At 56.5% G+C, this 24584-nt stretch overlaps 1 protein-coding gene across 1 annotated transcript in view; it reads left to right on the top strand.

Annotated features, from left to right (window-relative positions):
• The window catches only part of CACNA1I (calcium voltage-gated channel subunit alpha1 I), a 114523-nt gene that overhangs the window by 43297 nt on the left and 46642 nt on the right, over positions 1-24584 (top strand). The window contains exons 5-6 of the mRNA XM_053894858.1: positions 6683-6780; positions 19653-19812. Of these exons, the coding sequence (XP_053750833.1) occupies positions 6683-6780; positions 19653-19812 (258 nt within the window). The remainder of the gene's footprint in view (positions 1-6682; positions 6781-19652; positions 19813-24584) is intronic.

Below are 24584 nucleotides of genomic sequence, written 5' to 3' on the forward strand. Positions count from 1 at the left end.
AGTTACCCACTAGTACAAGCCTGAATCATCACAGAGCTGCCTCCTGACAGATGAGCTGCCATTTCCAGCATCTCAGTTTCCTTCCCATTAGCTACATCCTAAATTACATTTTAAGAAAGCCCCCGTGGGTCCCTTGCGAAGATTGAGGAAACACCCTATTTTTATCAGCGGCACACAGAAACCATCTTCTGGGAGGGGTTATTTCCTGGAAAGACGTTACGTCTCAGTCATTTTATGTTGCTTCTTGTCAGCTCCAAGCCTTTTTTTTTTTTTTTTTTCTGATCTTGTCCCTCAAGTTATTCGTTTGACAAGCTGGCATAGAGAGCCTGCCTCTAAGCCGGGCTCCGGGCTGGACACTGGGAACGCAGCTGGGACTCCGATCCAGCCCCTGCCCCCAGGAACAGGGACACGTCAGAGCACACCTCAGAGCCAGAGGTGCCCTGACCGAGGCACGGTGGGACACAAGGCGGGCGAGCCCAGTTCTGCCCAGGGGTGGGATCTGGAAGGCACTGGAAGGTGCACCGGGTAGGAAGACTGGCAAACGCCTGGCAAGAGCAATGTTGCACTCCGGGAACACGCGATGTTCGGGTGTTCCTGGAATGCGGGCCACGTGGCGGACGGCGCTGGGGTCCTGCCGGAGCTTCCGGAGGCCCGTGCTGCCCGGGCTTTCTCAGGCAGGCGGTGGGATTCAGGGGGTGCGGTTTGAGTAGGCACATGCGATTCGTGGGCAAGCGCGAGCTGAGGCAGCACAGGAGGCTGTGATATGATGGCGACTGACTCTTCTTTGACTCCTACGTGGGCCAGGCCCTGTTCTCAGCACCGAATCCGCGTAGGAACCCATTTCCTGCTCCTCACGGCCCTGGGAGGTCGGTTCAGTGACTTGCCCAGGGTCGCACGGTATGCTAGTGGCAGAGCTGGGGACGGGATCCAGGCTCCGCGCTTTAACCACTGGGTAAGCCTGCCCACAGGGATGCTGGCCCTATTCCATGTCCTGCCATGTGTGTTGTGCTCACCGGCCGCCTGACCAGCTGAGGAGGGTGTCGTGAGCCAGAAGGCGGCTGGCCTGATGCCTGGTGAGCCGGAAGGTAGGCTGGGCAGGCTGGGCAGGGCTTCCGGATCCCCTGCCCTCTGACTGTGTGAGCTGGGTTCTTTGGGAGCCTCAGCTGATGGGCCATAATGGGCCGTAATCCCCCCCACGAGAAGGTATGCAAAGTGCTCGACACATGTGAATGCTGAGGAAAACCTTGTCAATCAGCCAGGACGCTGAGTTACCAGTGACAGAAACCCAGGGCAAACGGGGCCCAAGCCCCAAAGGGAGTGTATTGGCTGACAGAACCGGAAAAAGCAGAGGGCAGATCTGGGATTCAGATAGAGAGAGTGCTCGAACCATATGGTCAGGATCCTGCCTCTCTCCAGCTCTGGACTCAGCCGCCTTTTGTGTTGGTAGAATTCTGAGGCCACAACGGAGGCAAGACGGCCGTTAGCGCCTTAGGGTTTCCAGGCAGCGGCTTAGCCAAGGAGAGCCCTCTTCCCTATAGTCCCAGCTCAAGGGCTGGCCCGCCGCCCATCGCCCACCTGGGGTCACATGCCCATCCCGAACTGATCACAGTGGCTGGGGGCGGGGCGGAGGGGAGGGGGAGATCCTGTGCAGTGGTTGACCAGGCCCGGGGCTCTGGGCCTCTCTTGGGAGGCAGGGGATCTGGGAGTGGGAGAGGGAGGGGGCCTCAGCAGGAATAAGTAGGGATGTGCCCTGCAGAGCGGATGTCGGCTCTCCCAGCCCGCTCTGGCATGGCCACCCCTGAGCCCCTCTCCTCAAGGACAGCCCCGGAACTGGGTTCAGCTACTCCCCTCCTGGGGTGATGTCAGGACAAAAGTGTTCGCTTTAAAGCTAAATTACTTACCTAATTAGGCGCTTGGGAGCTGGCAGGAGGTAGTGGGGGTTTTTGTTGATTTTTTTTTTTTTTTTAGATTTTTAGCACCGAAGCGGCGTGATAAAGTAACTGTGTAATTAGAAATTAATTTCTCACTCTCGTAAGTGATGTCTTACTTGGGGGCCCGGAGGAAGTCAGCCCAATGGTTATTCACCCATAGAGCGACCCCTCTTCACCTTCTTTTTTGGAGGGGGGTGTCTCCCACAGCTGTCATCCAGGGTGGGAGGCGGTAGCTTCTTCTGTCACAGGTGGTGCTCATGCTAAGTAGATCCCTGAGTGCCTACTGGGTGCTGTGTGGGGCTGGTGCGGGGGTGCGTCTGAGGGGGGGTGCGTGGCCAGCATTCAACCTGTCTGTGGGAATGCTGCAGTGCCCCTCCCCCACCTCCCTGCTGTCTCTGGTCCCGTTCTGAGGCCCGCTCCACAGTCTCTCAGGGGGTCCCGATTGTGCCCCCATTCTCCACAGCAGTAGCCGGCTCACCCACAGCCCCTCATTGGCTTTTCTCAGTTTCCACTCCCTCGACACACTCCCCGGGATCACCTCCTGCGTTCTTGGCTCAGGATCTGCTTCCGGGGAACCCATGTTAGACAGGAGATGTGAACAGACTGTGGAGTAAGCCAGAGCAGACGGGGTGAATTCAGCCTTTGGTGCAGGGAAGGGCTGAGCAGAGGCTCCATGGAGGAGACGGTCTTGAAGGGAGGCTGAGAGCAAGGGGAAGGGGCACCGAGCAAAGGAAAAGGGGCAAGAATGGCGTGTATTTGGGGAGCTTGATAGGCCGCAGATGTGCAGAGGAGGAGCAGGGGTTGGGGGAGGGGAAGGCCAGACCGGAGGGCCTTGTAGGCCATGGTCAGGGGCTTAGACTTTGTTCTGATGGCAGTGGGGAGCCATGGAGGGTTTAAGTTGGGGAGGGACACGGCTAGATTTGAGTTTTAGGAAGTTTTGGCTGACTGAAGAAGGAGTGTGGGAGGAAGAAGCAGGAGACAGAACAGTCAGGAGGCTGCTCAAGCTGTCAGGAGAAAGGGATGGTGATGGGACTAGGGCAGGGGTCAGGGAGCTGTGAGCAGACTGTCCCGAGTTGGGGCACAGTGTTACTGTCAGGACAGCACAGTTCCCAGGGCATAGAATTAAACCCACAGTTCTACCCTTGCAACTCTGCGCGTCTCTCCCCATCCTCGTCCGGTGTCCCCCTTTCTATCCTCTTTCTCTCAAAGAAGAATGAGAACTATTAGATTCTTCACTGTGCACCTACTATGTGTTCTTTATCACTGAATGCATTTATACCCTGTCTTGTTTCCCAGACGGGGGATGCAGGTGCAATATTACACCCCCCAAGTAGATACATAGAAGAGAGAGTTAGAATCTCAGAGAAATGTTTAGGCAACTGGATTTCCCGGAAGGATCCACCGTACCAAGATCTCTCCTGCTGCCAAGGACTCAGTAACTCGTCACCTTTCCCCTTTCGACTTGACTGCCAGGAAGCTCAGAGCTACGATCCTAACACTAAATTCTCTAAGAAATTTCTCATGGGAGCTTTTCAGTGGAGACCCTGAGGGCTGCAAGTTGAGGTCTCCGGGGAGTTTTTGCAGTAGGCTGCAGAAGGTGTGGTGTGTTCCCATGCTGAAGGCCTGGAGGGTCAGGTCGGGTCAGGGGCGAAGGGGAGGGGCTGAGCCTGCCAGGCAGTGGCTGCTTCAGTCCACCTCAGAGATGGGCGTGAGTCTCATCAGCTTCCCATGAGCGGGTTGGCATCGGAGAGGTGCTCAGACCCTAAAGCTTCTGACTCTGGGTAATCGTGGGCCTTGGAAACACTCAGTTACATCCTGTGCCTCGCTCGCAACCCAGGGGCCAGTCCCCTCCTTGTTTTAGAGAAACGTAAAGGGGAGGCGAATCTGATTTCTCACCATGGGGTTTATTCATCTGTATCTGTAGATATTTCCCATCCTCGCCCTGGCCTGTCGCCTGTCCCCTGTCCCCTGTCGGGGGTGGGGGGTGGGGGGCAGGCCACGGTGGGCCTGCCTCACTTAATTAAGAGCCAGTAGTTCCAGTCTGTGGAGCATAGGTTCTGCCTGGGGGGACACGGAACCAGGGCAGCGGGGCAAGGTGTGGAATCCTGGTCCAGGGGAGGGTGAGGCAGGGTGCGGTGGGATCCAAGTAAAGGGGGGCTCGAACGGGTTAACGCAGGTGAGGAACGAGAACTGCCTGGCAAGCGGTAGGCCCTCAAAAACCATGTGTTTTCTTTGTCTAGCCACCCCTCTATGAGGCATGTATTTATTTTTATTGCGAGACTTCATGGGGATGGGGACAAATCCTGGGCTGTCACCTGCCAGAGCTCAGCAGGTGTGCCCTGGGGCTCCCAAAACAAAGGATCCCGAGGGGGCTCAATCTGGCAGAGGCTGGGATCCCCCACCCCAGCACACCCCAGCAAAGCATGAACTGAGCTCTGGGGGTCTCGCTCTCCCCAGGGCCTAGTGCTGCCCCCCTTGGCAGGATGGAGGGAGCCAGGGCGGAAGGAAGAGGGCTGGTGGTGGTGGGGCACGGGGCGGGGGCGGGGGCTGGCTGGAGCTGGGCGGCGGGGGGTGGGGGGCTCTCCTAGGCCTGGGGTGTGAGGGTGCGTGTGCGCCCGTGCCAGTGTGAGCGCGTGTTTGTGTGCTGTGTGTGCCACCCCCACGGTGCCTCCGTCACACGCGTCTCCCTGGCTGCCTGGAGAGCTCTTTCTACAAAATATGAAAATGACAGTTGGCTCACCCACGCACGGAATCCTCTTGCGGCTCCGCTCCCTCGGCCTCCTTCTCACATCACCCTCTCTCCTCATCCGCTGCCCCTGGGCCACCCTCAACCTGCGGCTCCCTCTCTGCCAGGCTGTCGCTCCTGGCACCCCTCTCTCCTCCCCCTCCTCCTCCTCCCCCCTCCTCCCCCTCCTCCTCCCACTTCTGCCTCTTCGCCTCCCCCTCCTCCCCTCCTCCCCCTCCTCCTCCCTTCCTTGGGGACCCCAGGTCATCTCCAGTTCTAGTTCTCTGTCACTTTTTTGTCACGCCCCTCTCTCCAAAACTGGGCTCTGGCGGGAGTGTGTGTGGATCAGGGTGTCCGAGGAGTGAGTGTGTGTGTGTGTGTGTGCCGACAGTTGTGTGCAGGTGTGTGTGGCTCTGCGTGAGAGAGAGCCAGCACGGGAGCCAGAGCCTGTGCCCCAGAAAGCTGGGGGATGGATGGAGGCATTTCAGGCAAAGAAGCTTTCACTCAATTATTCTTCAAGCAGCGGGAGGGGGCGGCGGCTCCACAACAATTGGACAGGTTTGCACGGTGTGTAGGAAAAGCCTTCATTTCCTGCTGACGGCAGTGACAGGTGGAGCCGGCCGCAGTGCTGGAGCCCCGGGGTGGATGATGGGAGGGGAGGGGGGGACGGGGAGGAAGGGTCTGGTGAGCCGGACACCCGGGGTCAGGCCGAGGCCGTAGGCCCCAGGAGCCTGTCTTTCAGTGGAGAAAAGTGGGGGCAGGTAGCAACTGAGCGGGTAGGATCCGGTGGAAGCCAGGAGACCACAGAGGGGACCTCGGAGATCTGCCTTCTGTGGAGATCTGGGAAGACTTCCTGGAGGAGGCCGACTGTCTCTTAGGAGCTTCAGGGCTGGTCGAGTGTAGAGAGGGAGGGCGGGGCCGTCTGATGAGGTCCTGAAGGAGAGAACTCAGGCAGTGGCCAGGGCCCTGGTGTCATCCTTGCTGCCTTTGAGTCTCTCCCTGGCGCGAGTGGGTACTCCTGAGGGCTGGGGCCAGGTCTTGGGAGTCACTTGTGTCTGTAGTGCCTAGACTGGCTTGGTTCATCGTGGACTCGGGTGTGGAAAAACTTCCAGGACTCCAGGGGCATCTGCCCGGAACCCTGAAGCGTGAGTAAGGTTTCGGTGGACAGAGAGGTGAGAGGTAGCGTTCCAGGCAGAAGGGACGATGGGTGCCAAGGTCTGGAGTGGGGCACGCAGTGAGCCTTGAAGCTGGAGCCTGGGTGCCTTGCGGGGAGCATGCCCAGGAGAGCGTGAACTTTCCCTGCAAGCGAAGTACAGCGTGCCTGTCACATCCCAGGAGATGTGGCCTGTGACACCTGGCCTGGCGTGAGCCCGCAGTTGGGCTCAGAGGCCAGGAGAACAGAGAGGGAGGGGGGCAGGTGTGGCCTGAGCCTGGCTTGAGCCTCTGCCCGGATGCTGGGTGACGTGGGACCTGTGACGTCACCTCTCTCCAGCTCCTCTCCTCATCTGTAAATCTGGGCATCTGACCCAGGCTTGCCGGGGGCCTGGGGGCCAGGGGAGATATAAAGCAAGATATAAGCTCTAGGCCTCTGCCCACAGTGAGGGTTTCCGGTCACCACCTGGGGTCAGCCGGGGGTCTCCCAGCTCCTTGGTTCTCCTCTGCTGACCTTCCTTGTTTCAGATTGGAGACTGCTGGGAAAGCAGGGGCAAGAGGCACCTGGCACAGGGCTGGGCCCTCAGTGGGGACCTAAGTTCTCTGCTCTTCCATTCACTCCGCCCTCCACTGCATCCACGGCACCCCCAGGACAGTCGGAGGCAGAGACAGCCGGTTCCACTTAGGAGGAGACAGTCCAGGCCACACAGCTGACTGGGGCGTAGCCAGGATTCTGAGCCCTTTCCTTATGTCTCCCTGCCAGGCAGCTGTGGGCACGGGTGGGTGTGCGTGGGTGGCTAGATGGCCGTGGAATAGTCCATGGCCCTGAGTGTCCCTCCTGCTCCATCCCTCACTCTCCCCCCTTTCTCTGCAGGATGGTTGAGTACTCTCTGGACCTCCAGAACATCAACCTGTCGGCCATCCGCACCGTGCGTGTCCTGAGGCCCCTCAAAGCCATCAACCGTGTGCCCAGTGAGTTGGTCCCCCCTCCCCGCTCCCCGCCAGCCACTCCTGCACTAAGAAAAGACTCACCCGTGCCTTCCGGTGCTGTGCTGGGTACAGGGGTCCTTCAGCGACTGGACAGATGTGGGTCCTCCTCCCACCAGGCTCATGGGCCAGTATTTGGGCCTGAAGATGCTGGAGAGTGGTCCTGACACCTCTGAGGCCCAAAAGAACTCAGATTGCAGCATTCTGGGGAGTCTGGCTTTTTAGGGACAAGGTTCCTCGTGGGGGGGGGGTGGCTATCAAGGTGGACACATGTGTGAAAAGAAGCTGCTTAGTTTGAGAGTATCGGGCAGCATTTCAGTGGGGAGGGGATTCCAGCTCGTGCTGATTTAGAACTCAAGCTCCATCACCCCCACCGCGTGTCTGCCGACCCACGCGAGGACCCAGCCCTCCGTCCATCTGTCCGCCTTGCCTAGTGCCGGAAGGTTATGTTATAACAACAAGCCCCGACATCTGCCCAGATTCATAGTTTTCAGAGCTTTTCTTCTCCATGATTTCTCTTGAGCCTTATAATCTCTCTGTGAGGGAGGCGGGCCATTCACAGGAAAACAGAGATAAAGAGACCAAGACTTGGAGACACGAGGTAACTTGCTCAAGAGGCCTCCTGACTCCCTGAACTGTGTTCTTTCCGCTACCCTGAGTTAGGAATAGGATGGGGGATGGGGAAGGAGAGGGGGAGGGGCGTACTTGGCCTGCATGGGGTTTCAGCCGTCAGGGAAGGACAGGGACTTTTATGAGACCTGCCTACTTCCTGTGTGGTATTTGACATACGGATGCCTAACTCAGAGCCTCTCAACTCGCCGTGTAAGGCTCAGAGCGGCTTGCATGGTGTCACCACAATTCAGTGGCAGGACAGGGTTCTGCATGGAGTTCTGTCTGTCCTGAGCCCAACTCTTTCCTTGGTTCTATCCGAACGCTTGCTTCTCTTCCTTGTCTGAGCCTCAGTTTCGCCATCTGCAGAAGAGGGGAGGGCCCCTGGCACCTCTTCCTCCTCCACGGTCAGAGTGGTCCTTACTCCCCCAATTCTCAACCCTGGGGCCTTGGGGCTTTGTCACCTGCCCTATCCAGCCAACCTCTCCCCAGACAGGCTGGGGCTGGCCTGATTGTCGGCAGGCCTGGTAGCGCAGGGGAGGCCATGCTCCAGGGTATTTGTGGAGCAAGGTGGCCAAGAGGGTGGCCAGACTATGGCTTCGTTCTGAGATGGGCAGGCCGGCTCCGGTTGGGCAAAGTCCGAAGGGGGCCTGGGGGCTCTTGGCGTCTCAAGGTCACACATACAGGGTCATCTCCCCACACATATGTTGACCTGCTGGGAAATCCCAGGGGGCCCTGAGGGCTACCACAAAGGTCCTGAGGGAGGGGTTGGGAGGCAGGGGTGGGGGTAGGGGTGAGTGATGAGAACCAAAGCTATCGGCGACGGGGGGGGGGGGGGGGGTGGGAGGAGCGGTTCAGTGGTACCATGTCGGTCGCTTCCCACTGCCCTGGGAGACTCTTGGGGGCAGGGGAGGGACATCCAGCGAGGTCATCCTAGGCGCCAGCTTCTCTCAACCCCTTCCACCCCCACCAATCCTGCGAGGCTCCTAGTTCAAAACCATTTTTAGCCCATTTAGCAGATGAGGAAAATGAGGTCCAGAGAGGGCCGTGACCAGTCCAAGGTCACGCGGCAGGGAACTTGGAGCCCGAGTTTCTAACGGGCACACCTTCTGCAGTGTGTGTTCCTCTCCCTCATGTCCCACCCCCTTCTCCGAGGAAGCTGGCCGCAAGGCGGACTTCATTCACAGGGCGCCCGCAGCGACACCTGGTATGTTCGAGTCGCTCGGTAGATATGTATGAAGTGGACACACTGGGCGAGGGTGAGATCTGACGGCCCCGGAACAGCGATGTGACGGGACATTTGAGAAGAGAAGGTTTACGAGAGGAGGGGACAGGATGCGGGTCTCCAAGGGGGAGTTTCTGTACATCCGGGTGTGCGTGCACGTGGGTATGAGGGTCTCTGTGACCACAGGCGACCACGTGTGTGCACGTGTGTGTGCGCACGTGAGGTGGGTGGCGCCTGTGTCTCTCCCTGGGCCCCCTTCCTCCCTCTCTCACTGCCCCGGGTGAGGAGCTCATTAGGCGGCTCCTGGCTGTGGAGGTCACTTCCGGGTCCCCAGCACCAGCCTGCCTGGTTCTCTGGAGAAGGACGGCGATGGGCCCCTTGCTCCCGGAGACTCCAGTTTTGGAGGCTGCGTGGCCTGGAGCACCCAGAGAGGAGTTCGGCCTCTTCCCGTGGGGCCTCCTGCCTGCTAACAGGCGAGACTGGGAGGCCCGGGCCCCGTCGATGGGGAACGTGTTTCCTGCTCAGAGCTGACTGCGCCTCGCAGCTGGCAAAGAATGGCTCAGACCCCGGCGTGGGGGAGCGTTGGGGGCACAGACCCTCCGGGATCCAAACCATACCCGCTGCGTCCGTCCCCTCCCCCCACTTAGAAACCACCCTGCGCTCCCCTGGGAAAGAGACCTTAGGATGAATTCACACTGATGAGGAATTTAATTAACAGGAGCCTCAGGCTGTTAGAGCGCGGTTGGGCTTCCTTTACAGGAGGGACAGCTTTGCCCTCTGCCCCGAGTCGCCAGCGAACGGGTGGCATGGGGAGGGTGGCACAGGTTCTTACAAGTGCCTTTTAGAGAGATTCGGTTGCTTGCCTCCTTTTTCTCTAGATGTTGCCCTGAAACATTCCAAGTCCTCCTGTTTGTCTTTAGAGTTTCTTCGTTCCCCGGGGGCGCCCTCTTTTCAACCATGGCCTGTGGCTTTCAGCTTGGCCACTAGGTGGCAGCCTAGGGAGTTGGCGCTAGTGAAATTATGGGCTATTAATTGCAAAACCGTGGAGAGCCGGGTGGCTACTTGCAATTTAAAAAGGACAGCAACGGCTGCAAAAGCCTCCGCATGATCCTCCAGGAGGACTTAGTTGGGTTGTCAGGGAATGCAAGTGCTGGTTGTTGGCCCTGCCGGGAGCCTGCTGTGTGACCTGGGAAGTCCCCCCGTGTCTCTGGACCTCAGTTTCTCTACTCTTGCACAAAGCAAGAGGAGGGACTGGATTAATGTGTAGTTCTTGACTTTGCCCAGGACAGATGGGGCACCTGGGAGTCATGGTGCTCTTTACAAACCTTGTGAAATAGGTCCCTCCACCTGGCCCCACAGGTCTGCCTTTGATGGCTAAAGGGAAGCAGGGCATGGAGGAGAAGGTTGGGGAGGGAGGGAGGGAGAGAGGAAAGCACCAGATTGCTGGGTTCTGGTTCCTTGCTGTGGCCTTCATAAATCACTATCCTTTTCTGGGCCTTGGCAAGATGGGGCTGGATCATCTCTAAAAGTGCGCCATCCGGGCAATCAGGCAACTCTAGGCCTCACTCCGGGCCTCACTCCTCACTCGGCCTGCACACCCCTTAGGCCTGCACACCCCTTAAGCATGTTGTGGTGCCTCCCAAAGCCCATTGGCCACGCCATGCCATTTAAATATGAATAGTGCCTTTTTTCTCCAGTAAGAAACCAGCCTAGTCACTGCTAGGCCCCGAGCCCACTGAGTCTGAGTTGCTGGCCCACATCTAGAGTCGACCAGCCTGCGCCTCGGCCCCGGCTGTGGAGAGGGGTGCGAGGGAGGCCAGGAGGCTTGTGGGAAGCTGCTGGGGACACTGAGCCTGGCCTGGGCCACTGCCCACCCTCAGAGCTCACCCAGCTCACAGTCCCGGGTTCAGCAGTAACCCACCCCTGTGCAGGGGCCTCTGGGCTGGGCCTGGGGTGGCGGTGATGCAGAGAGGCAGGAAATGTGCTCCCAGGGCAGGGCCCACAGACAGGGAGGCAAGGCCGGCAGAGCTATGGGGGGAGGCCACCGGCAGGTCCCAGCTGGGGGACCAGGAGCTGAAGCTCTGCTCCACACGCACAGGCCCGGGTTCTAGTCCCAGGCCTTCCACTTGCCCATTGTGGGGCCTTGGGCCCCCATGCTCCTCTCCAGGCCTCCATTTTCCAACAGTAAGATGGGGTTAATAATACCAATTTCTATACGGTTTTGTAAGAATGAAATGCCATCATGTGTGTAAAGAGCTTAGCATAGAACTTTGGGTGCAGTAAGTGGTCAGTAGGTGTTACTCTTGTGAGAAGGTACTAGAACACTGAGGACAGGGCGGGGGCATCAGGGCATCTTTGCGGAGGCTGATTTGGGGAGACAATCACCAAGCACACAGAGGGTTGGAGAGGGCATTTTTGGCAGACCGACCTGCACGTGCAGAAGGTGGAAATGTTGGGTGGGCAGGGGGCCGCATGTCAGGGGAAGGCAGGAGGGGAGCTTTCCACATCTTCTAGGGATTTACTAATAATGACAAATGGCTGAAATGGGCAAGTTCGCCACGGTGCTTTGCCTGGCTGGATCATCTTGTTTCGTACCAGCTCTAGGATGCTGGTGCCATTACGATGCCCACTTACAGATGTGGAAACCGAGACAGAGAGTGATTGAGTAGAGTGCCCAAGGCCACATAGCGGTGGGGGCAGGGGGGGTCTGAGGTCGGACTTGAACGTGTGTTCTCACGACCCCAGAGCTTTTTGCTCCTTTTTACAGCCTTCTCCTCCCTGTGACTTGTAGCGTCCCAGACAGCCACACCATCTGCAGGGCATCAGGAAAGTCCCTGCCCACATCCAGGGTCAAAGCAGAAGTGATGCCCTCGGGGCCCTTTCTGAACACCTTCCGCTGTCAAGAGCACAGAGCTCCTGTGGCACTGGGCTCCGTGCGACCTGACGGGGACAAGTCTAGGCAGGAGGCAGGGGTGCAGGGCGGTTCATACAGAACATTCCTGCCAGTCTTCAAAGTTTGGTCCTGCATTAATTAGCTTCGGGACCTGGGGAAAGGTTCCTGTCTTGCTCCGGTCCCCTGTCTGCACAATGAGGATGCACGTAGCACCTCCACGTGAGTTAGTCTGCACCCCAGGAGTACAGCAGGTGCCCAGTGAACCGGCCCATCCCAGCTTCTCGCACAGAGGGAGGAGGGTCCCAGTGCTGGGGCTACAGATCACAGCATCCAGAGCAGTTAGACTCGGGTTTGCATCTGGGATCTTGGAGCAGTGGCTCCGCCTCTCAGGCCTCAGTTTCCCCACCCATAAAATGGGGTCCCAGCCCTCCCTTGCTAGACCAGGGCAGCAAAATGTCCGCACAACACTGGCTCCTGGTAAGGTACCCGTGCCGTATACCGATTGCGTGGGATCCTGGTGGGCTTAATCTTGCCGAGAGTCATAGAGAATCTTAAACTCGTCAAGCCTCAGAATCCTAGACTCTTGGTTTCAGAGATCCTCAGAGCCCTGGTTTCAGAGTGAGAGGCGTTCGAATGATCTGGTCTTACAGGCACGTTTTCAATTGCCCGTCAGGCCGAGGGGCCCTGAACTCATGGCTGGCACCGTGCCCCTCACCCCAGGCCTGCTCTGGCCCTTTCCACCCAGGTTCATGCCCGGCTGGGCTGTGGTTAGGCCAGCCATTCTGAGCATGGGTGAAGGAGGCCCCAGGATTTCTTCTTGGATTCTGCCTTGCGGGGCATCTGTCGGAAAGGAAGCTGGGAGACTCACTTTGAAACAGAGTTTGCGTGAAAATCTGGGCAGTTTCGCTTGAAGTGTGTGTTTTCTTGGGTCTTGGGGGCAGCTGGAGGAGGCTTCCACCCCAGGCCACACCTTGGACTTCAGGGCTGTCTGTCCTTTGTGCCCACAGGGGCTCCCAAGCCACCCTGCAGAGAAAGGCCTGGCAGCCCCCAGGGGGAAGGTAGGGAGAGGAGGAGTGGGGGAGAGAGGAGGGGAGATGGGTGCAGGGCCTGATTTCCCCAGGGCTGCTGCCTTCTTGGAAGAGAAAGAGGTAGGTGGGAAAACATGAGGCCAGAACACCTAGCGAGACCCTGACTTGGGAACAGGAAGAGACGCCAGGTGTGTGAATGGGGAAATGCTAGGGGGGTGGGGGCAGGGTGAGAGCTGTTCTGCCCCTCCCCTGCAATCAAGTTCAAGTTCTACTCTACAAATCAGGAGGGAGCAATTCCTGCACAGGATACCAGGTCAAGGGAGTGGACTACTATGTATTCATTCATTCATTCATTCATTCATTCATTCATCCAAAGTAGCATTCACTAAGGGGCCATGGAGAGTAGACACAGCCCATTCTCTGCAGGCAGATACCCTAGCCAGGACCCATGGGCCAGTGGGACACGTGCTCTAATGGAGGCAGCAGGGACTGAGGGGAAGGATCACTAATAGTTACTTTGAGGAGGTTTTATGGAGGAGGGGGGAACAGGACATTTGAAGAATGAGTGGGAGTTCTTTGGGCCACAGTGGGTTCCGGGACCTTCTGTGGGACAGGGGCTAGGACCACCCTGGGGCGTGAGCACGGGGATGGAGGGTTAGGGGCGCACACTCCTTGGCTGGCATCTGTTCCCAACTCAGGAGGGGGCACCGAGGCCCCTCATCAGCCCCCAGGCCCCTCCTCCATTGGACTGGGGCCAGCAGCTGTGTCCTCAGCAGCACGGCCGTATGCTGCCCGGCTGGGCCTCCCTGGCACCCACTGTGCCCCTGATTAGTTGGCCTTGGCAATGGCAAGAACAGCAGACGGCCTCTCCCGTTCGCTCAGCACCCTCCCCTGACCTAGCCAGGCCTCCGAGAGGGGGGCGCCCCTGGGCCAGCCGCAGCCTCGGCCCCCTTTGCCCTCAGCCTGGCACCCTTTCTCCTGGCTGCGGTCTGCACCCCTGGTGGAGGCTGGCGCAGATCTGGTTCTTTCTACTTGAGCTGGTCTGGCAGAGTGGCTGCGCTAATCTGGGCTGACAGCTCTTGTCTGCAGACAGCACCCCGGACCTCCAGGGGGGACCTCCAGGGGAGATGCGTCTCAGGAAGCCCGCCCCCCACCTCCTTCCAGGTCCCCCGCTGCCGCCCCCTCTTGGCTGGCTGCTGTCCAGCTTCTCCTGAGCAGAGGGTCTGGTCTAGGGGTGTCCGGTGAAAAGGTTGAGCAGCTCCCATCAGTTTGCCCACCATCCGTCTCCCTCTAGCTCCCAACTTTATTTATTTATGTATTTATTTATTTATTTGACGTTTATTTATTTTTGAGACAGAGAGAGACAGAGCATGAACGGGGGAGGGTCAGACAGAGAGGGAGACACAGAATCTGAAACAGGCTCCAGGCTCTGAGCTGTCAGTACAGAGCCCGACGCGGGGCTCGAACTCACGGACCGCGAGATCGTGACCTGAGCCAAAGTCGGACGCTTAACTGACCGAGCCACCCAGGCGCCCCGTCCAGCTCCCAACTTTAAATGCCATCCAGAGACTCTCTCTACCCTGATGCACCCACATGATACTTCTAGGCTACATTCCTCTCCCCTGAACCCCAGGCCCCATGAGCCTATGAAATGGCTTCACATGGACGTGTACCAGGCGCTCCAAACTCCGCGTGTCCAAAAGGAGTCCTGTCCCCCGCGACGGCTGCTCTGTGGCTCTGTCCTCAGGCTGCAGACCTTGGAGATGCCCTGCCTCCTCTCTTCCTCCAACCCCTGCCAACATCCCATCAATCGCTCGACCTTCAAAACAGCTCCAGAGTTTAGCCACGTCCCCTACCTCCGCTGTCATCGTCATCTGGACCCAGCCAGATGTGGATTATCAGAGGGGCAGGTGAGCGATGGCCTGGCGAGGCCGGGCGGGATGGGAACAGATGGACGGGAGGCTCAGCGCCCCCGAGAGTCACGCAGGAAGCCTGGCAGGGAGGGCGCGAGCAGGGCCACAGCTCTCTTGCCCCTCCCCCTGCCCCCACCCAGCGCTCCCCATTTCTGTTCCAGGGGAGGGCAGGGCTGTCCTCAGGAGGCAGCGGCCATATGGCCACCGAGCCCACGGGCCTGGCCCCCCTTCCTGAGCTGTGTGTGCACAGGCCGGGGGTCACATGTGGGCGACTGTTCAGCATCCCGCAGGCTGTCTGCCTATGGGTCGCCTTCTCCCACCCCGGCCCGCCATAGTCCACCTGCCCCCGCAGCTGGACTATGGGGTGATCTTTCAAACCCTCCTCAGCTACGTCTGTCTTCTGCACGTGACGCTCAGTGGAACAGGGGCCGGAGTTCTCACACCTGCGGGGCAGTTTCCGCCACCTCTCATTCGCTTCCCTCCGGCCATGCTGGCCTCCTGGGTGTTCCTTGATTCATCCCCACCTCTGGGTCTTTGCCCTGGCTGTTCCACCTGCCTAGACAGCTCTTCCCAGGGGGGCACGCAGCTGACTCCCTTACCTCCTGTGAGTCTGTGCCCTGTATCGTCTTGCGAGCGAGGCCTTTCGGGCCCCCAGGTTATACCTGTCCTACTCCTGGTCCAGCCTGGCACCCAACCCCCCCCCCCCCCCCCGTCCCTTTCTGCTCCTCCACTTGCTGTTTTCGTAACACCATCCAACAAATGAGGAGATGTACTTATTTATTTAGTATGTGTGTGGTTTTGTCTCTCCCTACCCGTATCTAGAATGTCCACCTCCTGGGGGCAGGGGACTTGGTCCATTTATTCATTTGTTTGTTTTAACCGATGCACCCCTAGAGCCTAGAACAGCACCTGGCATGTAGTAGGTCCTCACTAAATATTGGTCGAATGGATCCATCCACCCATCCGTCACTCCTTCGTGGCCATCCTCGGGGGCCACTCTGCCAGGCCCCGGGCTAGATCGGAGGATGCGGAACACCCCTTCTGGGCCTCCTGCTTAGGATGCGGTCAGTTTGGGCAGAGCCATGAACTGACGAAGGCCGACAGCGTAATAAGTGCTGGGATGGAGGGAGGGCAGGGCAGTGGGCAGCTCACTGCAGGGCTACCAGCCCAGCCCAGGGGCCAGAAAAGAGGACCACTCAGCTGAGGTCTAAGAAAGGAGGGGAGATGGCCTTGTGAGTGTGTGTGAGGGCTTTCCGGGGGGCTGGAAGGGGGTCAGCCTGGCTAGGTCACACCGGCATGGGGTGTTGCTGTCCTGGGGAGTGGACCTAGCATTGCACCCCCCTCCCAAGGGTAACAGTGATAGGAATCCTGGAGGTGGTGATGGGGGAGGGTGCTGTCGGTGGGGGCAGTGTGTGTGTGAGGGCGAAGAGTAGGGATGCTGGGGGCGTCTGCCAGGCCGGCTGGAGCCACAGGGTTAGATGTGGGGTGGTGGGCAGAGGGAGGTGCGGCTGGGGAGACAGGCTGGGGCCTGTGCATAGGGGCTTGGGGATGGGCTAAGAATTTGTACCTTCCCCACGGGGGTGGAAGGACTGCTGGCAGCTTCTGGCTCTGGGGGCTCCTCCTCTGAGGTCCTGTCCCAGCCTCGAGAGGCTGGCCGGATGGGAACCACTGTCTTCCGTAGATGAGGCCACTGGGGCCCCGCGGGGGCAAGGCCGGCCTCAGGGCTGCCCCACCAGGAGTGGCACCCAGGCGTCCCGTCCTGGGCTGGTGCTCTGGGCACTCACCAAAGCACTGGATGTCCTGGGGCCTCTGGGGTCCTCTTTCCCCTCTCGCCTGGGGAAGCAGGGCCTTCAGCCACACTCGTGGGGTTGCCAGGGAGTCTGGTCCTGGCCTCTACCCCAGGCCGAAGGCCCGAGACATCCCACTAAGAAAGCAAAACCAGATAAGTTCATCCTGAGCGATGGTGAGTGAACACCTGGGGGAACTGGAGGCAGGAAGGCTTCACTGGTGTGGGGTGGAAATCAGAGACTGCCTGGAGGAGGAGGGCTGGGCTGGGGATAGGTGTGCTTCGACTTCAGTAGGAAGGATGGTCTGAGGCAGACATCTCTGTCTTTGCCTTTCTTGGCCTTTCTCTCCATCTCTGTCCTCTGTCTCCATTTCTTTCTCTGCCTCTCCTCTCTGCCTCCACCTTCTGAGCCCAGTGCCGGGGGAACTGAGGGCAGAGAGGAACCATCCTACGACGTGCCTTAGCTAATTACTTGGCTGCAGGCATAAAAGGAGGATTAGCTGGGGTCTCGCGGGGTCCTCCCTGACTCCCTAATCCTGTGGCCCCTTTTCCCTGGCACGGAAAGATGGATTCGTTCTGAGTCCCTAATTAGCTAATTATGCCTTGGCTCAGTGGCCCTGGGACTCCCTGGGCCCAAGGGAGGGCTGTGGAGTGAGCTGGGGCCTGGCTTGGCAGAGGGAGGAGGGGAAGGGGGACGGACGGGCTGCCATTCAGGGAAGCCAGCCAGGCAGGTTTTGAGGAGCCTTTCAGAATTTCAATATCCTGGAGAACAAGGGAAATGTAATTAATCGAGCAACAAAGGCTGGGGGATGGGGGGGAAGCCATGGAGCAGTCAGGCTGGGGTGGCTCAGAGCCACCTGCTCCCTCAAGGCCTTTCTGACCCAGCCCCTTCTCACATGGCTGCTTGCGTCCTGCCGCTGTCCCATCCTCTAGGACTGCCCTGTCCAAGGGCTCGGCCTGGTTAGAATCTGCTCATGGCCTTCCCTGACCAGTCCCCTAGCACAGGGCCCCTCGCTCCTTAGATCCCGCTTTGCGGCCACTCCCAAGCATGGCCTCGATGCGCTCTCTGAACGGTCATACCTTTGTGCGTTTGCCACAAGCTCCTGTCATCCTGCAGGGCCCAGCTCAAGTCAGTCCCTCCAGGAAGGTGCCCGGATTTGGATGGATCGCAAGGGTGCTTGGTCTATTTCCTTGTTTCCCTTCCCAACACTCCCTGGGCTATCCCTATTGAGGGTGAGGGTGGGGGTGAGGTATTTAGCCCTCAGCCACCCTGGCCTGCTCTCAACTGGAGGCAGCAGCCTGCCAGGGAGACCCATTGCCTTCTCCGGGAGGAGGCTGACCTAGTTTTGTGGGGAGGGAGGACGGGGCAGGCATTAATTATTGATTGGAAATCACTCCACACAGAGCTCGTGATGCAAATCCGAAATAACTACCCTCGTTAACAACCACCTTAGCATCACCCCTGGAATAAATAAAAATCTGAATAGGGCCACTGTTCTCCTTGTCACCATCTTTACATCCTCCCTTCTCCAATCTTCCATTCTTTCCTCATGACTCATCACGTATTCAACAAATGTTGGCTGAGGCTTTGTTCTGGGCTAGGAACTGCTGGGTTCTGAGAATGCTGACTGGACACAGGTCCTGCTCCCAGGAGCTTACAGCCCAATGGAAGAGGAAGGGGTAAACAAATAATAATACACTAGCGCTAGAAGGCTACGTAGTGAATGGGGCCTCCAAGATTGTGCGGTATGCAACTTGCACAACTGTGCAAGTCACCCTAGGTCAGAGGTGCTGAGATTGCCCAGAGCAGAAGAGAGAGGGATGGACTCTACCTGGGATGGAATAGGGGAAGTCTTTACAGAGGGAAAATAGAGCTTCAGCTGGGCTGTGGTGGTTGAATAGGGATTCGCCAGGCATAAGAGAGATGGAAGAGTGTTCCAGAAAGCATGAGGAAAAGCATGGAGGTGTGAAATCCCATAATATGTTTAGGGAACTTCAAATAATTTGGTACTGCTAACCATAGGATGCAAATTGGTGAGAGGGTGTGTGTGTGTGTGTGTGTGTGTGTGTGTGTGTGTGAGAGAGAGAGAGAGAGAGAGAGATCTGAAGCTAGAGAGGTAGGTAGAGTCAGATCTCACAGGAGCTTGGAAGGTATGTCCTCAAGAGTGATCCATCACTCCTGACCTTCTTTGGGACCACAGACACTCGTGTGGATCTTCTCCCAAGAAAAATTCATGGTATCGTACCTGCACATTTTACAGCAATTTCATAAGGTTCACCTCCTGCAGTCCTTCCAGGCTGTTGTCGAGAATTGTCCCTGTTGTGTCCTGGGCTCTGTTTTTCCTGGGCTGGCTTCAATTGTAGGCGGGTGCTGCCCTGCTGAGGCAAGATGGGCCCAGCAGCTCCGGCCTTAAGTCTGCCCAGCTTGCAACCTCTGCACAAAGAGAGCATTTCCCCCTGTAGTTTCAGCTGAAGTCTCAGGGTTGACCCTCATTGGTCCTGGCTGGGGTCACATGCCTATTCTGGACCAGTCACTGGGGCTAGAGGAACAGGATGTGCTGATTGGTCAGGCCCATGTCATGTGATCTCCACGGCAGCCCAGGCAAACCATGGGGACTAGAGTGGGGGAGTGGGGATGTTTTCTTAGGGCTGGGAAAGGTGGCTGGGCCAAACCAGGGAGGTGACCCATCTGCCTGGGGTTTGTGCTACTGTGGATTCTGCATTGACTGGGGTGTCCAGAGCTCCATTCGTGGAGTCAAGGGGGCAGACGGAGGGGTGGGGGGTGCCAGGTGTTGGGACTGAGCCTGTGGAAAGGGAGAGGGCATGTGGATGGGTCAGCCCAGGGCAGGAGGGGCCGAAGGGAAGGATAGGGAAGTAGATGTGAAGGGTGGTAAGAGTGGGATGGGGCTGGAAGTGGAGTGCGTTCCCCCATCTGCTCTGTAGGGTGGGAGCGTCAGGAGAGTTGGGTGCGGCTCTTGAGCTGGGGAACCTTTGCAGGGTGGCTGCTGTCTTCTTGGGCCCCTTTGCTGAGGACCTTCTCTTCTAAGAGGGGAAGGGACTGGCTCAAGGTCTCTGAAGGACATCAGATTTGTGCATTACCCAGAAGAGAGTTTGGCACATAAACAGTGCCCCGTAAACACCTGCTTTTTCATCCGGAATCTGGTGAAAGAGTGGTGGGGCCCAGAGCCATTTCTGTGGCCTCTGGGCAGAGGGGCAGGCATCAAGGAGAAGGTCTGCTTAATGGCCCCTGAGCAGGCTGGGAGCCCCAAGGAGCCCCTGCCCGCGTGTCCCCACCTCTCCTCTCCATGCCCTTGTCTCTGTTTCTCTAAGCCTGCTCTCTCTCTGTCCTCCTGGGACTTCTGCTCGCAAGGCTGACAGTCTCTCTGCCCTCCCCCACTCACAGGTATGCGGATCCTGGTGAACCTGCTCCTGGACACGCTGCCCATGCTGGGGAACGTCCTCCTGCTCTGCTTCTTCGTCTTCTTCATCTTCGGCATCATCGGCGTGCAGCTCTGGGCGGGTCTGCTGCGTAACCGCTGCTTCCTGGAGGAGAACTTCACCATGTGAGTGCCGCCCCCACCACCCAGGTGGCTGCCAGCCAGCCAGCTTTGCCTGGGGCGGCAGGGGTGCTGGATGTTTTGGGACGGGGAGGGTCTCCCCGTGGAGCACCCGGTCCCAACCCTTACTCCCAGGAGTGGAGAGAAGCCAAGGAATGTGCTCAGGTGCGCTGGTGGTGGGTCTCCCGTGAGTGGCTGGACACTAAAAGGAGCACAAAAGGCCACTGAGCTCTCAAAATGGGTGTCACAGAGTCCCGGGCTCAAATAGGCCCTCAGGTGCGAATTTAGCTCCTAGTGACTCTTACTTCATACACAGTTTTAACTTACTCGGTAATTGGGAATGGGGCCAGCAGAGTGGAAGCGGCAAACTGGGGGCTCGAACAGGAGGGGAAAGGACAGCTGAGACCCAGGCAGACGTGATGCCAACAGGGAATAAGAAGGCAGAAACCCTCAAAGGCAGACACCGAACCTGGCCCAATTCCAGCACAGACATCCCTCTTGGTGACTCCCAGTCATCCAGGAAAGGTCAACTCACAGTCGGCCCGTTTGCCTCGATAAGCGGGTGGGTGGGCTCCCCACCCCAGAGAGGTGATCGTCAAAAGCCGTCTCAACAGAAGTCCAGCTCTGGCTCTTGGAGGAGTCGGGTTGAGTTGCCTGGGAGAGTTGACATCTGTGGAATTTCCGCGGTGAGGGAGGAGCGGCGTGTTTGGGCGTGCGTACCCGTATGGATGCGTCTGGACGGGAGGATGCTGACACGTTGCTGCGCCTCGGCGGGCTCCTGCCCTGTGCCAGGCCCCGGGGGGACCGAACCAGCCTCTCGCTCGAGAGCAGCACTCAAGTGTCAGCTCTTGCCAAGCCCGTGCTTAGTGCTCAGGACACAACAGAAGGCAGAGTTCCTGCCCTTGGGGAACTGGTCACAGGTGCCTCCACCGAGGGGCTCTCGTGGACGGAGGACGACTGTGGGAGGCTTGGGACGCCCTCCGGGGTGGGCTCCGCTTTCTCTCACATGTCCTGTCAATTGTGGAGAGGAAGCTAACCCAGAGAGCCGGGGTGAGGACGGGGGAGGGGACCGGTTCACCCTCCCATTGCCCCCATTGCCGCGGGGACCAGAGAAGCGGCACCCTTGTGGGAAGGATCCCGTGGGCTCGTGGGGGCCTACTCTTGTGTCAGTCACTTGCAAGAGGTGGGCCCCACAGCAGCAGGAAGCGGGGGGCACCCACTTCTCCCGGGCTGGTCCTCAAAGATGGAGGTGTGTGGGTATGAGCTCTCAGCTTTGGGGGTTCAGGACAGTTCCAGACCCCTCTGTCCCACACGGGTCTTTCCCTAGGTCATTCCGTGGCCTCCTCCTCATTGTCCCGCCTCAGCCCCAAGGTCACCACCTGCTGGAGGCCTTCCCTCACCACCCCCTTACTCCCAGACACTCTGTGGCATTAGCCTGCTTGATTTCCTCCTGAAATTACACCGGTGAGTTCACTTACTTGGTTGTTGGGTGTCTCTAGACTGGTGTATTTACCTGGTTGACACTGATGACGTGCTCCAGCGCAACAGGTGTGACTGAGGTAATGCTTAAATCTGACCCCTTGTGGAGACTGGGAGGCAGAGGCCAAGAGAGGGGTATCTTGCTCCAGGGCAAGGTTGGCAACATCAGAGCCGGTGTGAGAACCCAGGTTCCCCTGCCTGCAGCGCCTGCCTCCGGTGAGGGTGCTCAGAGCATCCCTTCAGTCTCATGAGCCCTTGGGGAGACCCCACACGGTCTGTTTGAGGGTTCTGGGGCACAGAGTCAGGACAGTACTGCCCAGCTAGGAAGTGGCGGGGCCCGGAATCTGAACCCAGGACTGATGTCCTCTGCGAGGCGTCTGGTCCCTTCTCCCGGGTTCCATCTGAAGTGTTACCTGCACACACGGCCGTTCGCGTCGCAGACAGACTTTAAATATGCGAATTGCTTTGACAATGTGTCTTGAGGGCGTTTTACACCAGGGTTTCTTATTCCACGGATAAAAGGCAGTTCATCTCGCCAGCCCCTGTTGATGGACGTTGCGTGGTTTCCAAGTTTTTTTTCTTCCGTACGGGGCTGCAGGACACATCCTGTACACGTGTGATCCTTATGTACACGTGGGATCAATGGCTAGACTCATCATCGCTGGTCAAAGTGTATGTGTATACACACACACACACACACACACACACACATATATTTTAAAGTTTATTTATTTATTTTGAGAGAGAGGTTGTGTGTATGCAAGTGCCCGCATGAGTGGGGGAAGGACAGAGAGAGAGAGAGAGGAAGGGTGAGAGAATCCCAAGCAGGCTCCGTGTTGCCAGCCCAGAGCCCAGCTTGAGGCTTGATCCCATGAACCATGAGATCACGACCCAAGCCTAAACCAAGAGTCGGACGCTTAACTGAGAGCCTCCCAGGCACCCCAAAGTGTGTGTATATTTTTATGCTTCTTTTTTAAAGATACAAATTGCATTTAGCGCTGGACACAACTAAAGTGTAGAGCTGAATGATGTCTTACGTGGGTCCACACCAGTGTAAAGCTACCCAGAGAAACTTAGGGGGCCTAGGGAGGCTCCCTCCTGCCCCTTGCCGGTTCCTGTCCCCCTCACCCCAAAGCGGCCACTATTCTGACCTCTATCGCCGTAGATTTGTTTTGCCTGTTCTTGAGGTTTCTTTAAATGCAGTCATACAGGATGCTACCTTTTGTGTCTGCTTCTTTGGCTCAGTGTAATGTGTCTTTGAGATTCACCCACGTTCTTGTGGGTTTTATTTCTTTTTCGTTGCTGTGGGTATATATTGAGCAAATATACGACTACTTATTTTTTTTTTTTTCATTCTACTGTTGACTTGGGTTGTTCCTGTTTTTTTTTTTTTTTTTTTTTTTTGGCTCTTATGACTCATGCGTATTCTCGTACATATCTTTGGTGGATATAGCCATCCTTTCTTTTGGGTAAATACCCAGGAGTGGAATTGTTAAGGGTGCATGTACGTTTAGCTTTAGTAGATTTCGTCAAATGGCTTTCCAAGATGGTTGCGTTCAATGTCTGCTAGCAAAGTCTGAGAGCTCCGGTGGCCCGGCATCCTCAGCGACATTTGGTACGTCAGTCCTTTTCACTGTCACTCTTCCAGGGAGAGTGCAGTGGTACCTTTTTGTGGTTTTAATTTGTTTTGCCCTGATGACTAGTGACGGTTGGCACTTTTCACGTGTATCCTCTTATGAAGTGTCTGTTACAGTCTTTTGCTGTTTTTAGATTGGGTGGTCTTTCTTTTTATTATAAATTTGCAGTGGTTCTTTGTATTCTCGATTTGAGTCCTTTGGTGGATAGATATGTTGCAGAGATCTAATCCCAGCCTGTTCCATTTTCACTCTCTTAATGGTGCTATTGGACGATGAAGCCCTTAGTTGTAATGAAGTCCAGATTACCAGTCGTTTTTTCAGTATTGCTTTTTGTGTCCAGTTTAATCTTTTCTTAACCCAAGGTGATGAAAATATCCTCCAGTGTTTTCTTTTAGAAGCTCTCCTGTTTTATCTTTCACATTTAGGTCTGTATTCTGTCTCTTACTGTGGTATGTACAGATTCCCTTTTTGTACAGATATTCAGTTGTCCCAGCAGCATTGGTTGAGAAGTCCACCCTTTTTCCACTGAATTGCAGGGGTGTCTTTATTACTGCCAGGTGGCCATTTGTATTTGGCTTGGATGTGTACGTGTTCATTGTTGGCGGATGCTGCTAAATTGCCCTCCGAAAAGTTTATATCAATTTACACTCCCACCAACAGTGTATGCGCATGTGTGTTTGTACTCACTCTTTTCGCACTCAGTACCATCGGCCTGAAATATTTGCCATTTGGATGGGTGTAAAATGATCTCGGTGTGAGTTTTGTTTGCATTTTCCTGTTATTAGTCAAGTGAGCGTCTCTTCCTGTATATTGGTACGTTGGCTTCCCCCCACTCCCTGCCAAGCATCTTGGCCATTTTTATTTCTTCTGTGAAATTTTTCTCTTTTCTTCTCTTTTCTGTTCTCTTTTCTTTTCTTTTCTTTTTTCTTTTGTCCTTTTACCCCCTAGTGGGGGCACAGGTGGTTTTGAGTGACAGGTGGTTTTAACATAGTCTAGATGTCTTCTATTTGTTTTATATATTGCCAATACTTATCCCAGGGCAGTGGCAATCTCTAGCCTGTTTTTGTAAATAAAGTTTTATTGGAACACGGCCATACCCACTTGTTTACCTATTTCCTATGACTGTTTTGCATTTCAAGAGTGCAGCTGAGTAATTGGCACAGAGACCATATGGCCCTATCTGGCCCTTTACAGAGAAAGTTTGCCTACCTCTACTTTTTATTTATTTATTTATTTATTTATTTATTTATTTATTTATTTATTTAGCTTGTCTTTTTACTTAATATGCTCTCTTTTGTCTCATAGAAGTTTTACATTTGTATATAGTCAATCTTGAACTTTGCTTGTGTAGAATTTGGATTTGTAGATTTTATCCAGGAAAGCCTTACACGTATATCTTTTTTTTCCTCAATTATTTCTTTTAAGTTTATTTATTTCGTTTGAGAGAGAGAGGAAGAGAAAGAGAGGAGGCAGAGAGAGAGGGAAAGAGAATGAATCCCATGCAGACTCTGTACGGGCAATGCAGAGCCCGATGCGGGACTCAAACTCATGAAATGTGACATCATGACCTGAGCCCAAAACCAAGAGTCAGACACTTAACTGACTGAGGCACCCAGTTATCCCAGGCCTTATATATCTTGAGTTAACAGAAATATTTCCCGT

This window comes from Panthera pardus, unplaced genomic scaffold (genome assembly GCF_024362965.1).
Source record: "Panthera pardus isolate Hobbes unplaced genomic scaffold, ASM2436296v1 HiC_scaffold_6, whole genome shotgun sequence".
Taxonomy (NCBI): Eukaryota; Metazoa; Chordata; class Mammalia; order Carnivora; family Felidae; genus Panthera; species Panthera pardus.